Source organism: Tauraco erythrolophus, chromosome 3, assembly GCF_009769465.1.
Source record: "Tauraco erythrolophus isolate bTauEry1 chromosome 3, bTauEry1.pri, whole genome shotgun sequence".
NCBI classification, from domain to species: Eukaryota; Metazoa; Chordata; class Aves; order Musophagiformes; family Musophagidae; genus Tauraco; species Tauraco erythrolophus.
The window spans coordinates 42,611,909-42,628,791 of record NC_141467.1 but is presented as its reverse complement, the minus strand read 5'-3'; the positions used below and the strand labels follow the sequence as shown (position 1 = coordinate 42,628,791).

Sequence of the window (16,883 nt, the reverse complement as noted above, 5' to 3'; positions counted from 1 at the left end):
TTTGAAGTTACCTGGTTGCATGATTTTGAAACTTTTAGGTCTCCAGACTTATTTTTCTTTAGCAAATAAGTACCTTTAAGATGAAACATGAGGTCAAATTTATGGGGTTATACTGAAAAAACTATATATAATAACTGGTGTTTGAGACAAGATAATTTTAATCTCAAAAGACCAAACTCTACTACATGTAAGCACAGAAAAACTAGAGTATCACTGAAAAAAGTATTCTGTGTAATATTTTACACAAATATAACAATCCTGAATAATCACATTTAACAGGTATTAACTAAAACCATTATGTGTATTAACAGAGCTTTATCAAATACAGATGCCACTTGGGCCCCACCGCTCCCTATGCCTTCTTTCTCAAATATCCTCCTGGTTCAACATAGATTTAAGCAAAATGACAATAAACAAGCACAATAAAACTAAGAAAACACTGTTAAGAATGCAACAATCCTCTCATGTCTACCCAAACCACTCCTCTGAAGATCTAAAGTTTTGAGTTTTCTCTGAAAAGGTCACTACGTATGAAAGGCATCATCAACGACAAAAGCATTAAAATAGCTGAAATTCGTTCTTCAAGAAGACATTTACAGAGAAACTTGAGGAGAAATTGGCTCAACACTGATGTAATGACTTCAGCAGGATTTTCCTGTAACGTCCTAAGGGCTGGCTACCCGAGAAGAATACCAGCGAGAAGAATTCCCTACACAAGCAGAAACAAGTGTGATAAAAACCGCTTACTACAGCATATCACCACTTTTAGAAAGAAAAAGATCAGGAAATTGTTTTCCAGTGACTGTTTGTGTACATTTGCTATGATATGAAACAGAAGAATGAGTAAAGAAAAAAAAATAAGGACAGTTTCAAAACAGAGGCTGTCATGAAATTACCCCTAACTAAACCATACTCACTAGAAAAGGAAGTTGCATCCATCTTCCCAACTTTTACTGGAGAGCCCATGTTTTTAATTTCCATACCCACTTCATTCCACACAGGCTCCAGTTTCTTGCAGTGGCCACACCAAGGTGCATAAAACTGAGAAGCAAATACATTTGATTAAAAAAAAAAAAGTTAATGAATAGAAAATTAAGAGAAGTTGATTTTATTATTAACCCTCGAATACATTAGGAAGGCTTATTTTCCAGTTGTGGTGTTTTTTAAGTCTTAATAAAACTGCAAGTTAATCATAAAGCTGGAGTGACAAACAGAGCTTGTAGGATTTGGTGCTACTTTTAATATGAAAACACAAGTTTGAAAAGAATACATTCAATTGCTAGACTATTAAATGATTTCTTATTTCAAAATAGACTGTGTAGTAACTTTTTTTAACTGTGTAGTAACTTTTTTTAAAAAAAACCTCTTTTGGAATATCTTCCTCTTTTTTTGAAAGTTAAAAGATCATAGAATCAATCTATATAGGAATATGAATTTATTTGCCATTAAGGCAACACTATTCTTTGAAAGGAAGGGCAAAATATATATATATGCTTATACAGGTGTGTGTGTACACATACGTGCGTGTGTATTTCCCAAGCCGCCCTCTTGATTTCAGTTCTTCAGCAACCACTCTTACACAAGAACACCATAAAATTGATTGTGTTTTCTCAGGGCCAGGGAGAGCTGAGAGACTTCATTTCATCTTTCTGCCTACATCTTGCTGCAATACCTCAGTGAAATTAATAGGGAATATTATCAATGTTTTGGTATAACAAGATCAGGTCCCAAATTGACAAAGTTGGATTTTATTTTCCTATACATTACTGATCAACTCTAAATCACCATATATAGTTTTCCCCACTCAAGAATCACAAATCTGAGTTATACGATTTGGGAATTATAGTTCATATTTGAGTGAGCTAAAAAGAATTTTATCTCATTCGCAAACAAGCTCAATCTTTTTAGTAATTCCTTGCCTCTGAAACAAGGAGCACTGAATCTTTCCAAATCTGGTAGAAAAGTAAAAGCAGCCTCTCATATTTGGTGTTGTAGTGCTAAATGTCTAGAACACAAATTAGTCAGTATAACTAGAGAATGGAATTGTAAAAATTCTGAACAGAGGTTATCACTTCCTGACTGTAAGTGTTAGGTCATCTGCTTTCATTTTTTAAGGTCTGTAAAACGTAGGATGAAGCCTGTCTGTGTCCAGCACTCAGTCTAATTCCTGGTTCATCCTGAACAATACAGGCAGATTGCTTATCCATCCTGTCAAAAGAATTACTGTCATGTAATTATTCTGCACCACGTACAAATGATTTTCCAAACAATGAAGCAGCGTTACTACAGACTGTAGCATTGCAAATTTTGTGGTTCGATTTCCACTAGTAGGTCTTCCCATTTTTCTCATATACTCACATCTACAAGCCAAATATCATCTTTCCGGTTTTCTTTAAACCTAGGAGGGGAAAACAATGAAATAAATACATGATATATCTGAAAATAAATACGTGCATGTGTGAAACAGACAAAGTCTACAATTAAGTTATAAAAATATAGATGCAAGAATTCTGTTTTGTTTCTTTCTTTGGGGTGGGGGGAAGGAGGAAATAGTTCTTTTTCAGAACTAAGATTGTGTCTCTGAACATAACGCTACATACACAGTTGTACCAATTAGGTTTATATAATCATTTGTTAAGACAAAAAAAACAACAAACTAGAAAAACAGTAAGAAATCAGAAAACACAGAAAAAATATTTCATTAGGATCTGTAATCTAAAAGGAAGAAGTATTTTGCAGCTGTTCTAATTAAATAGTGCTGTTAACTGTTTAGAAAATGTTACATTTTTATAGATCAACTAAAACAGACTCTTAAAGCTTTGGTTTACACTTAATTTTTGCTTTACTGAATGTAGACTAACCAAATTATCTTCAATGTTAACATGCAAAGAAATTCTGGTTCAACCTCCTTCAACATTCTACTATAGGTGTGACAGTTTTTATCAAAGGTGCACATGAGAAACCAACTTACTGGAATAAGTATGTTCAAGTTATTGATAAAAAACAGAGATACACAGGTACTACTGAATACTCTTAATGCTAGAGCAATGACATCTTAATGAAGTGACTAGCTTTATTAAATGTAAACCTGTCAGTAAATGTTAAAACTTCTGAAACAAAAATAGGAGAACATCATAAATCAAAGTTCCTTGGTACCTCTTGAAACATTGCTCATACATGTCACTGAACTATTGCCACTACAAGATCACAGAAATTATTGCATTACTTAAGTATTTGTACGTTGAAAATTAAAGAAGCCAGAATTTCAATGTACAGTTTATTCTTGTAAAAGATGGTCTTCATAAAAGTGAATAGAACTGGGAGAAGTGTCATATGCTATAAAATACAGCATACAACATTCTTACCATAACACTCTTACTGTGAGAGGAGATGAAAATACATGTAATTACCCAACAAGTGTGTGATCTAGATTCTAAGTTAAGATACAACTAATAGAAGTTATAGCTCAACTCATGAATTACCAACATGCAGCATGCCTATACATGGCTCATAGGCAGTAAGCAGAATCAGAGAACATTTATTGCATTTTATTTAAAGTTGAGTAGATTTTTAATGGTCAATAATAGTCTCAAAAAAACCCCAAAACTAATGGTGATGCTGGTCTACCGCTTGAAAAAAAACATTCAGAAATCATGAATATAATCTAATTACAGTGCTGAATGTTTGCAACTTAGAATTGCAGCATTCCACTGGTAAATTTAAGACTTTTGTTTGCTTGATGGCGTATCAAGGTTGCAATGCTTGTAAAGCAGAAAAGCTATTTGCAGCGACTAACATAAAAATGTTGCTTTCCTGTAGCAATTTTAAGTCACAAAATTGCTTCGTCAACCACCTCACTAAAAATTTACTTCACCACCCTAAGTGCTACAAAGCTAACGAAAGAACTAGTTAGAGTCTAGCATCTCTTGAGAACTCTAATGAGGCTCCATCTAACTTCCAATTAAAAAGTCAAATAATCGGTGATGATGCAAGAGGCAGAAAGCAGCTACTAAATCATCAGATCTGGGCCATGCTTCAATTTATAATATCACCTCTGGTTTGTAAAAGAAGAATTTACAATTAAATGCTCTCCTCCCCCTGACACAGTATGACTGTTACAGAAGATTGCAAAGAGCATTAGAGCACTGAGAAAGGTAGAATGAAATCTTAAAAAAACAGTAGACAGCAAGGAAAAGAGGGAAAGAAAAGAAACTTCTGGAGGGCGAACACTTCAATGGAATTTAATAACTTTGGCCTCACATATTATAAAAAAATACTATAGTTTTTACAATAATAAATTTCAAGTTGTACCTCTCATTTACAAGGACCTATTTAATTAAAATATCAACTTCCACAGAAACTAAAATCTGAAGTGTGACAAAAAACAACTATCTAAACTCATTCTAGTTTTGGTAACATCAACGATGAAATTACTAGACAATATTAAAGAAGTTCAATTAGCTAAAGAAAAAAACAAACTAAACTCTATCCTGAACAACTCATCACTTAATTTTTCTTCCCAATTGCAAATACAGGCATCTGTATGGTTTTGTAGTTGAAAAATCCATTTTTTAAAATAGGATTTCATCAGCTTTTTTTAAAAAGTTATGTGACTACAGAATTATGATTCTTCATTCCAAAACAGCAATTACATTTAAATTTACACCTGTGGAAACATGATATGGGAACACGATACAGGACCACAGATATTTTATCACTTTATATTTGCTCACTATTTTATTCACTTAACCCCTTTATCTTCAGTCCTTGAAAATACAAGGTATGTTTCAAAAACAAGATTTAAAAATCAAGTCCAAGCAGCTCCTGTGCTTCAGTTGCTGTTTTACAACGCTTTAAACACCAGAGATGCTGATGTAACTCTCCTCAATATCCTTTCCAAACGTTCCTGTTCTCTCCCCTATAATTCCACGGTACCTCATTCGATCCTACGATTATCAGCTCTAGCTAAATCAGCAATACAATAAAAGAGTGAACAGTTTTCTTACTGTCTAGTTCTATGATGCAATTTATCATAGATTGAATCCTCATGAAAACATTGCCTTTGACTGGCTTAAATTTATCATAAGACAGCCATCGAATGCCACGTTCTCCTCCCCTATCAGCTAGTATCTTCTATACCTTCTATTTCAATTCTAATAATCGTGCTGCTTTACAGCACTTCAGATCAACTTGCTGATCTGACAAAAAAAAAATTTTCATTTTTGGAAAGTTATTTTTTAACGAGAATAGCAAGTATGTAGCCATCGAACTGCTAAAGCAAGACAGGACACGCCACTACACAACCAAGTCAAGGGCAGGACCACCCGTTTCAACACCTCCACAGTCTCAGGGCTAAGTCTTTGGTAAAAGTCCATTTTTGCACTGGAATATACTCAGCACTTCAAGCAGCCATGAACTAGTCCTGCAGGCTCCTTCTCTCTTCCATTTCTGGCCATGCATGAATGCACTTTTACCCGTTCTCCCTACTCCTTGTGGCAGCTACGCAGCAAACTAATTTGGTTAAACGCAATCAGCTTTCATTTGAGGCAGGTATCAATCCACCAATATATTCACTCTATCAAAAAGAAAGAGCGAGCAAGGATCCTGAGAATGTTTTTGGCAACAGGGCCCAAGATGACAGCTTTAAAAAAAAATTGCAAAATTGAAATGTTCCTCAGCTTCATTAATTGCACCTACTTAATACAAACCACAATCTTTCTGCCATTCCTGCTAAGGAAAAAAAACTTTTTCAGTGTAGCTTTCTTGACAGCTACACTCCACGCAAAGCTGTCAGTCTGGGGTCGTGCCCCCCCCAAAGAGACAAACGACACTTAAGTAATAAGGCAAGATGTCCCAGTACTTACGACTCATCTAGATCCTCCACAAAACCCGCACCTGATGCCACCACATGCGCAACCACTGCGAGGTGAGGAAAAGCGTACCGTGAGTGATCTCCAGACCAAAGCGGGGGTGCTCACCCCAGCGAAGCTGACCGGCTCGCCGCCACCGCGCCCTCCCCCCCTACCCTCACGCCTCCCGCGCTTTCCCACAGCCCCAGTCTCCGCCGCCCGTCCCTGACGGCCGCAGCGCTGCCCGCCGCTCCCCGCCGTTCTCCCGCCTGCCAAGCCCACCGCTTTTCCCCCCGCGCCTGCCAGGCCTCAGCCCCTAGCAGCCGGCGGCCGCCCGGCGCTTACCTGCCGCCCACAGGAGCCACCGCCGCCGCCCACTCGCCGCTGCCATGTTGACAGAAGCCCCGGCGCGGCCGGAAGGGGAAGCGGCGTGCGGCGGTTCGCGCACTGCGCAGGCGCGGGGGCCCCGGGGCCGGGCCGGGCGGGGCCGTGGCGAGTCCCTTCGGGGGGGCGGGCGGAGGCGGAGGCTCCGCCCGAGTGGGCGAACGGCAGCGACCGGCCGGCCCGGGGCGTCGGGTCCCGCGGCCGGCTCTTCGTGCCGGCGGAAGGCGCCCTTGGGGGCGGGGTGGGGAAGTGGGGAAGGCGGTCGTGACACCCTGACGCGGTGTCGGGACGCGGCGTACGTGGACGTTGTCATCGCCCGTGTGGTCACCAGACTCTCTCGTTAAGTAAAATCAATGCTCTGATTCCTTGGGAAGTGAGTTTCAGCAGGAAAACGTGTTCCATCCGGCATGTTGCCAGCTGTCTTCGATGGGTAGAGCTCCTCCCTTGCTGTGTCAGCAGCGCTGCCTCAGCGCGTTTAATGAAAAACACGGGATTGCTCCCTGTTGCTTAACGTCCATCTCGTTCTTTTCAGCATTCCGCATTCTTTCAAATCCGTTACAGTCTTTCCTGTCTTCAGTTAGCTTGTTTTTCTTTTCAGCACAGATCTGCAGGTCCTGGAAGGGCAAGTAAACCAGCTGAGAAACCTTTTCTCAGTTAAAGCAGGTCTGAGACTGTTCAGCCTGGAGAAGAGAAGGCTCAGGGAGATCTTGTCGATGTGTAGAAGTACCTGAAGGGAGGGTGCAAAGGGCATGGAGCCAGGCTCTTTCCAGTGATGCCCGGTGACAGGACCAGAGGCAGCAGGCACACACTGAAAAAGGAGGTTCCCTCTGAACGTCAGGAAACGCTTTTTCACTGTGAGGGTCACCAAGCACTGCCCACCAGTCTCCCACCTTGGATAAGTGCAAAAGCCTGGACATGGCCCTGAACAACCAGCTGAAAGTGCTGCTTGCCGCTCGAGCAGGGGGCTTGGACCACGTGACCTCCAGAGATACCTTCCAACCTCAACCATTCTGTGATTCCAAGATCTGTTCCTTTTCAGTTGTGACTCTTTCTGTGCAATTCTTTCATACGCCTTTCTCTCCCATACTTTCCTCAGCTGTGCATGCAAATGTTTGAGGTCTTTGTCGGAGAAGGATAGATTCTTTCCAGTGACAAATTCATTCCTCTGACTTCAGTGTTCAAGTCTCCTTCTCTAATGACAGGGTCTACAAGCAGCAAACATTGCCATTGCCTCACTTTTGGGTGGGGGTGTGTGTGTGCGCGTGTGTGCTCATGCATATATCTACACATATGTAGATACGTGTTCTCTAGCATACAAACAAACTGGCTATTATTATTATTATTATTACCTTCCTTGCCAGGCCGTTGCTGGCCGTACACCTTCACTTGATGCTTTGTGGGTATAGCATGTTGGATTCTTCAAATGATCCCCAGAGTTGTCCAGTCCTTTGGAAAAGCCAGCTACAATATCATAGATTTATTGACTGAGAAATGGCCAAGACCTGAGAGTGTATGCCCTAGTTCACATTAGAATTCAAAAGTATCTGACTCTGGCCTATGGTAGATGTATCTTTTTCCTACCTACATTTCACTGAAAGATTATGCAGCATTGCATATCTTGGTAAGACTTTCACTTTTTTATATTTCTCCTCGCCCTGCCCCCGTCAATAGAACTAATAAGTAGCTGACATCTGTATGAGATGAACTACGGGAATTGTTCACTGAATGCATAGAATTTCTGTTCCACAGCATTTCACTTTCTTTATACCACAGTTAGCTAAGTGGTGTCTGTATGCCTGACCAAATGAGAGTTGGCATCTGTTTTGATCCTAATCTAGCTGCTGTCTAGACTGAGACAATGAAAACAATTTACTCCATCAATCCTTCAGTGGAAAATCCATTCGGGAGAAAATGGGAATAGCCAAGTAACTGTTAAATTAGTATAATCCTATTCTCTTACTCAGTTCACAGTTGGCCTTTTTTTTTCACTTTTAAAGTGGAAAGAACATTTTATATAGTTTTGTATAGATTTGAATAAAGCTAATTGCACATCCTTTAAATCCTATTTGTCAGCTCTGAAGTTTATTCTCTCTGCAAATAATCAAATATGATTGTTCTAACTTTTGCATTTTGCAAGCCAAAGTTGTCTTCTGCAAGCCTGTACACTGTTCTTGAACTATATTGGTTTTAAATTTAAGTAGTCACTGTATATTTACTTCTTTGTAACTAAATTTATGTACACCCACATAGGCAACACTGTGCTATATTTATTTATACAATTTATAGTGCAGCTTTACTGCCTAATATGCAATATGCATATAAAAGATAGTTCTTGCACTGAAAGCCAAGTAACAAAGTATCATGGCAAAAACATGTGACATGCAAAAGAAATAAACAGGAAAACGATAGATGAAGTCTAGAGAAATCTCAAGGGATTTTTGTGTTTGTATTATTTCTACTATGGTTATTTAATTCGAAAAAATGCAGGATTAATAGATTACTATTAATAGATTACTAAACTCACTGGAGTTTAGTGTTAAGAAGGATAATGAGAGAAGAAAAGGAGTGGCTTTGGTAAATGAACTGAGCAGGAGGTATGAAAGATGAGAGAAAGACAAGAAGCAAAAAGCACAGAGAATACTGTTGAAATCTTGGGAGGTGCTGCAGGAAGAAGTGAGAATGACGGGGAGATCAGAAATCAATGAAACACTGGTGTCACGTTATGACACGAGGTCAGGGAGCAATTTGACCCATCTACCAGCTTCCCAAGAAAGATGAGACCCTTGTACCCGACCCGCCTACCCCAGCTGGGCAGCCCACTAAGTCAGAGGGTGTTCACCTAACCTATTCAGCAACCCCATGGGCAGTGCAATGGGCCAAATCCCCAATTTCTGTTATTTTTCCACAACTGGAAATTTAAAAGACAAATTCACCTACAAGGTTTCAAAGGCTCCTTCCAATCCATGTTGTGCAGGAAGATTTCATGGTCCTGCTGTCCCAGATAGTTCTTTTTTTGAATCTGATAGATGGGGAGGTGCAACAAAGGCAAGATACAAGCCTTGCCTCCTGGCTTGCTGAAGGCTGCTTTTCAGAGCTTTTTTTGCTATTGCAAGATTTTCAGTCTGTTTGTGCAGATTGTCCACTTTTCTTGCCCTGTGTGGAGGGCAAGGAAAAAGACCTACCTGTAACTCTGAATCATGCAATGTGGATTTATTTTTACTAGAATGTGTGGAATTTTGCCTTAACAGAAATAATCTCTTTCGAATAATTTTTTGTCTGAAATTCGTTAACATTTTAAACAGAATACCAACATCAGTTTCAATACACGTAGGTATGAATAAAATACTTAGAATATTGAAGTTCTTTGTGCTCGTCTTTATTATTGTGCAGTGAACAGTGCATCTGTGACACCATGCTAAAGGAGACTTTCCAGCACTGCCCAGCCAGGCATAATAGGTCGTAGAGAAGGATCCGACTAAAAGTGTAGAGAGAGGAGTGAAGAGTGGAAAGAAAAAAAAAGAATAAAGGGGAGAAAAAGACAAAAGAAAGCAAAGTGAGAGCTTGAACAAGAAAAAGAGGCATAGAAGATGGAAGAGCATTCTGAGATGGACAAAGTTTTGGAGGTGGATTTGATGGTGAGACGATAACGCAACCCACATCAAGAGGTTACAATAGGGAGGGAAGAAATTGTAAGTTACAAAAAGAAGCTGAGATGCTGCACAGAGAACAGGTTCTGTCTAATGAAGGTGGCAGAACAAGAAATTCACGTGCCTTCTCATTTTGCCACCAGTAGTATCTCTCAATGATACTACTATTTTTGTGTATATTTTATTACTTGTTTTGTATAAATTTTACTGCATATTTTGACTTCATCGTATATTTTTTACTAAATATATTTTGTTATATAACATGAAAAGTGTAAACATCAAAATGAAGTTTACAAAATGCTTTTTCTGAACATCTGCACAAAAAATTCATATAAAATATTTTCCAGCTATTCATGTTTTCCTTGCTGTTACATGAAATATGAGAATGTGTAGAAAAATATATATTTTCATTTTAGTAGAAGTAGTCCCAGAGTTAACTTAGTAATTTCAAAATGAGAAGAGATTTCTTTTTGAAAGTACAGGAAAATATTTTTCTTATTCCTTAATAAGGTATAAGTGTTCTGTACTTTGAGAATATCCACCTGCTTGGTATTTACCTTTTATCAAACAGTTAAGATTACAGTGCTCGCAGTGAAGAACTACTGTCAAAGACATGTTAAGCAAAACAAAAATCTAAATAAATACTGCTCAAGTAGCTTTTCACATAAACCAGACAAACTGTCACAATGAAGGGGAAGGGAGGATACGTACTTTAATTTGAAAGTGATAAGTGCACGTTTGCGAACAAATGCTTCTTGTGTTGTTTCATTTTCACAAAACACGTCTATGCACTCTTAGGACTACGTGCCGGCTACGGAAGTGTTTGTCTTCATGGGTAACACAAGTGCTATTGCAAACAAGAATATCAGTATTGTTCAGTATTGAGTTTTGTAATAGGCAATGTGCAAAGTTATGCTGCTCACATAGTTCGTATTAGCGGTTTATTTCTCTTCCATGACAGGAATAAGCTGTGCTGGTGTGTCGTATCTTCCCATAATAACTGCATCCGTGATAGTGGGTTTGTACCACTTGAACTGTGTCAGTACCTTCCTGTTGGTACAGCCCAAGCCTGTTTCATAAAATGAACTAAACCATTAATACGGTTGTCATTAATCATAGTTCAATTCGAAGTAGTGAAATAATTTCCTGGCTAGGTAATTAGAAGACTAGATAACTGCACATGTTCTGGTATGCTTTGGGGGACTTTTTTTGCATGCTTTGCATGACAACATTTGCAGTTTTGCAAGGCACAACATGAATTAGAATCTGAATTAAAAACATAGTTGTAATGGCATTAATATTGTTTACACTGGCAGCAGAATTATCTTATAATACAATAAGCTTATATACAAGCTTATCTTGTATTAACATTTCACCTTTTATATAACTTCAGTTTTTCGAACAGCTTGAACTGATCTTTGGGCAGGTTTTTTTTTCGGGTTGGAGATTGAATTTTTTTTTTTTAAACATTACATTTTTACATTCCTTTCATTACAGAGACATCTGGTGGTCTTTGGGTGCATTTACAAAAATAACATTTTCCTTTTTGTCTGGGTTTACTTTAAAGTTTTCTTTATCATTTATAATATATCATTTATATTTAGAACCTCCTATATTATGGTACTACATCATTTGAAAACTAAATTGAGACCATTTGCATATTATCCAGTATGTACTGAATATTGATTCTCGTGATTGATCACAGTTTTTTTCTTGCATCTTCCCTATCAGAGCTATATGGAGGAGAGATTTGGGAATATTATAGCCTAAGGGAAGTTAGAATGTATTTCTTCCAAAATTTAGTGTTAGAATAATCAGTATTTGGTTTTCATGTTTTCAGCATTCAGTTTATGGTTTTGTTTTCGATTTGTCTGGTTTAAGAGATTGAAATGATGACCAAAAAGTTACGTCAGAACAAGTTTAATGTCCAGATTGACATGTTAATACATAAAGGAAGTGCTTTCTACACTAGAAACACTGACAAGAACAGGACTATGCTACCATAGAAAAGTTTTAATAATGCTCCATGCATATGGCATTTTATAAATAATAAGCCATTACAGGTAATTACGCAGCATAATAGGTAATTACACGGGATACTAACGTTAGATCTCTTCTCACACCACGCCCAGACTGTCAGGCAGACAGAGTCAATCAGATCCTGGAGCAACGCCTGTGGTGTTACAGCAGCTTCTTCCAGTTTCCATCTCTGTAGTCATCCCGCCACAGCAGCTCTTGGCACCCACTCGCAGCAGGAACCTGTTTGCACAACTCCACCAGATTCATGACCTCTTCATAGCGCAGCTGGGCACGGCCGCAACCAGCTGCAAGCAGGAGAACAGGCAGCATCATCCAGCCATGGCCTTGTTAACCAGCAGCTAGGTTTGGCTTTTAGGTAAAAAAATCCCCATCCGCTCTTTCCACATGGGCATGTACTGCAAAGTATGTTTTAAAAGCTAGATATCTGTATTTTACTTAGGGTGGGGGGAGTGGGAGTCGAATTGGATTTTTTGCAGCTAAAATGAGTGCTATTCACTTCAAGGAATACAAGTAACATAGGAACAATCTTATCCAAATTTAGAATGTAGTTTTATGGCTTTTACCTTGGTGAAACAAAATTGGCATTACAGTTATTTTTATTGGAAATTATTTTTATGGAGTTCTGGGTTTGGTTTTTTTTTTTCATTTGCCAGTTGTTAGACCTGTCTGTGCCCATGATGTAATTTGTCAGTCTTTAAGGGCTAATTAATGCTTTTTTTTTTTTTTTAAAGAAACGTTTACAAACACTTTGAAGTGATTTTTGCAATGCTTACAACTGCACTTCAGTTGAGGACTGGTTTTCACACCTGAATTTCTGTTATGCTTAGTGCAGTGATTTTCTGTATGTTGCAACACTAATTTGATACAATCTGAAACTTCAAGAGAATAATTCATGCAAAAGAAATGTAGGAAACTCTAGGGAGCTGTCCTATGCTTTATGATTTATGTTTAGCTTTACTATAGTTTTCACTCTTTCACTGGCTGCCAGAAACCTTGCCCATCACTCTGCCTATAAGAACAAGAACAGATTCATCATATTTTTGGGTGATCCAGAGGAAATGTAAAGAGTTATTCAACAGTGTTTTCTGCCCAACTTAGCCACAGCATTTTCTAGCAAAAGATATTCAGCATATAGGAGGAAAGAACAAGAAAAAAAAAAAGACGTGTTTTAAATTAATGTTAGTTAACATAGCTGGTGGTGTAATTTAAGTCAAAATACATTAGTAATAGTGTGGTTGGATAAATTTAGAAGTATCCTTGGTGTGCAGCTGATGCCACCTGGCAAATAGGAACCTTGTAGTTTGGGTCAGCAGGCAGGCAAAAAGTTGAAGTGATGCATGTGCAAAGTTACTAGTGAATTCTTAAGGACAAGATTCAGAGTAATTAAAACAAAGATTGCCTGTCCATATTGATGATTTTTATACCTGGTCTAGAAAACCGAATGCCTGTATTTACAAGTTTTATTTTTCTTTAACAGAGAAAGATGGTTGCAGCCAAGGAAATAATGCTTTTGGAATTTACTTCAACTCATTTGGCAAGAAGTTCTTCTTTAACTTCATGAAACTGTGCAGTATCCAGGATCTGAGAGTCAGGCTTCCATTATTGTCACTCACTTAATAAGGGAATGTCTCCCAGTCGTATGGAGTGAATGACAAATATGTCCCATATGCTCTGAACCCACAGCAGATGTAAAGTTAAACTAGAATACACTTTCCCTTTAGGTTTTATTAGTTGTTTCTTTTTTTTTTTTTTTTTAAGTTTTATTGTTTCTTAGCACTAGTAAGTAGAATTATCTTTCCCATTTCAGTCTGCATTTTGCTATATATGACTTCATTCTTATTGCACCTATTCTGTAACATGGACATTTTGCTTGTGAAAAGTCCAGCTAATAATCATGTTATTTTATATAACATTATAATAATAATGTTATTATTTTATATAATTTTCATCTGAAGAAATTACTTGTGCCTGTGCAATCAAGGAGACAGCTTTAGTAGCTAAGTAGCTAGTAGAATGTTCTAATTATTCAATTGTTAACTATTGTATTTACTATAGTGTGAATAATGAGATGCTAATAGTTTCAATTTTTAATCAATTTGCTTAAAATATACTTATTCCAATTTTGAATTATTTTATGTGCCCCATTTAATTTTCATAATTAGTCATCAGTAAGCAAATCTACATAAATATCACAGCTATTGGCATAAAATGTAATAAACGAGCATTTGTATTAAAACTTGGATTTTAATTTGATTTCATACTACCAGACAAAGCAGTCAGTTACTATTCACAATTAACTGTGTGCTCAGAATGCAGACTAGAAATTACATAGATATAATTTTCCAGGTATGTAAAAGATAAATGGACAGAAATATTTTGGAGACAATTGTAAACAAAAGCAAAGAAAGAAAAAAATTAGATTTATTTTATTTAATTAGTTCACTAGAAGTTATTATCCTGATACTGTGGAAAATCTGATTTCACCCCTCACTAGGCTGTATTTCATGTATGTGGAAAGCATATTGTCAACGAGAAACTATGCAACATCGGCAGGAGGAACTGGAACAAAACGTGATTGTAGTTGTTCTGTAGCCTCCTTCTTCATTGGCAACTCCACGGTTAAAAATTTCTACAGTTAAAATGGAAAATTATTTTGCAATTTCAGGTTAAGGTGCCATATCAGATTAAATGTGAGTAAAATAACTGCTTAATACTGATCACTGTGACTGTAGTACCTATATATCTCATTAACCACACAAGATTTATCCCATTTGGTTTATGCAAGTTATGTGTCACTATGTGTATGATGACCACTATCCTTCTTGAATTTGAATAGGTTAATTTGTTTCTCTTGGTCTGCACATGTCCATGTATCACCAGATACCTAAATATTTTCTTCCACCTCCTTGTAATGGAGGATTTTTACAGACATACTGTAGTATGAGCTGTAATATGCTTTCATGGAGAAAAAAAAAATAAAGAAAAATAAATTCTTTTTTGTTTATTAAGCACAACGTTATATTGTTTTAGATGGACATGCAAGCAGATTTTTATTTGTTTGCAGTGATTCTGACATTTTTGCTTCTTCAAGAATCCTTTGACAAAGAGGGTGATTAATTCCCAGAGTTTTTTTCTTTGGTGAAACAGTGTCTAAGTCGCGGATAATAGCAAGCATCTGCAGAGCTCTATTTGTAGAGCCCACAGGATGCAAGTAGATTGTGGGGTGCTAATGTAATAGCTGTGATAAAAAACAGACGCTGTATTAAAGCAAACCAACCTCTTTGCCTGGTAACTATTACGATTTCCATATGGTATCCCCCTCTATATACTTTCTGCATAAGAAAAGTGGCCTTTCGAAAGAGAGTCGCTGCAGTACGTTATGCAGAACTTAAATTGTGTTACATTCAGAGTCTTTCACCCAGGACATCTTTCCATGGTTGCACAGGGGCAGAAAAGCTGAAGAGCAGGCCAGTGGCACAGGACGTCCATGAGCAGCCAGAGCCTGTGAGACTGTGGAACACCAAGAGAGGAGCCCCAGTGGGCCAGGAGGGCAGTGAGGGCTCCCCATGGGGGTCTGTCAGGGCAGGGCCAGCCCCCAGATAGGAGCAGGGCAGCCGGTGGGGGTATGGGGGCATCCCAGCCCTGGGCACTGGGTGACTGCTTGGTCCCACGGGTGGGCAGCTGGAGACTCACCCTGCCGGGGTGTCGCTGGGGCTGATGGCTGCGAGTATGAGAGGGATTGTTCTGTTTGAAGAGGAGGGTACAGCAGAACTCACAAAGATCGCTCTTGGTATCTCAAAACATCCCCGTGACCGTGGCAGTACTGTGAATTTGCTTTTAGAGGCAGACGTTTTCTGTCGCTGGACACCCAGTGCTGCACTGCGATGACCTTTGCTCTGTTCCGGCTTTGTGATTTCCCATTGTCCTGAGGTTAGAGGCTTCGAATTAAGGTTCGTGTTTTCCCATGGTTCAAATGTAAGATTTTTTTTTTTTTTAAAGTAACCTGAAAGTGTTAAGATATTATGCATCCTGTTTGGACTTTGAGACATAATTGCCTGTGCAAAAATTCAACATTTGCCAGACAAGATTTCAATAGCAACTAGCGAGATTTTTAGGATTATGAGCTCATGTAATTGACAGAAGTATAATTAGAGAAGAATTTTCTAAATGCTCTCCCAAAATACCAAAATTTCAAAAGGACTCACTCGTCAGCAAAATACCTGCACAAGGTACAGAATTAGATAGGCAATACAATATACATGAATAAAATATTACTGTTTTACATAACTGGTAGTGCACAAAAACGACGCACAGCTGGACACCAGGCTGAGGCCCCTAAGAAAAACTTTCTCAGCCTACTTTTTACAGCCTATGTAGAAAACAACCCTGTTGCCAGATGTTTTGTTGAAGTTAGATCTGTGATATCCCCTCTGGAATGATGGCCAGCATCTTCTTAACGAACAGCTTAGCTTATGCCTTAACTTTCCAGCATCCCACTGATTTTCACAGAACTCTATGTCCTCCTTTCAGGCTTTGAAGCTGCAAAAGAAAGTAACGTTTTGTTGGCTTGTGAACCAGTCTGTCAACATCTTGGGACTGTAAATTACAGCATGCTTACTACAGTTTGCTTGGATTGGCAGAAACTAGTTGTACACATGTCAGCATCCTGTGATTATTAGCAGCAGTAGAAACTGGAAGAGCTAACATAATAAGAGACTAAACAAGATATCTGTTAAGAATATTTTAGAGGGTTGCTGTTATTCTGTTCTGATTCTTCCATTCATGTGAGGAATTATTCTGCATTTACTGATCTGAAAACATTATGTTCTGGTAGGCAATCATACAATCTTGTTTGAATTAAAAAAAAAACAAAAAACTCCCAGCAGTTTTATTTATACTATTTTAAATTTATTTGCTTATTTTGGCACTCTCTTTTTCTCCTATATCTAAGAATTTGGTTTCT

At 38.2% G+C, this 16,883-nt stretch overlaps 1 protein-coding gene across 1 annotated transcript in view; it reads right to left on the bottom strand.

Moving 5' to 3' along the window:
• TMX3 (thioredoxin related transmembrane protein 3) overlaps positions 1–6,240 on the bottom strand; it is a 30,096-nt gene extending 23,856 nt beyond the window's left edge. Inside the window, exons 1-4 of the mRNA XM_086609179.1 lie at positions 6,195–6,240; positions 5,865–5,919; positions 2,359–2,398; positions 918–1,041 (exon numbers count right to left, since the gene is read on the bottom strand). Coding sequence (XP_086465305.1) covers positions 918–1,041; positions 2,359–2,398; positions 5,865–5,919; positions 6,195–6,240 — 265 coding nt within the window. The remainder of the gene's footprint in view (positions 1–917; positions 1,042–2,358; positions 2,399–5,864; positions 5,920–6,194) is intronic.
• Between the last annotated feature and the right edge of the window lie 10,643 nt (positions 6,241–16,883).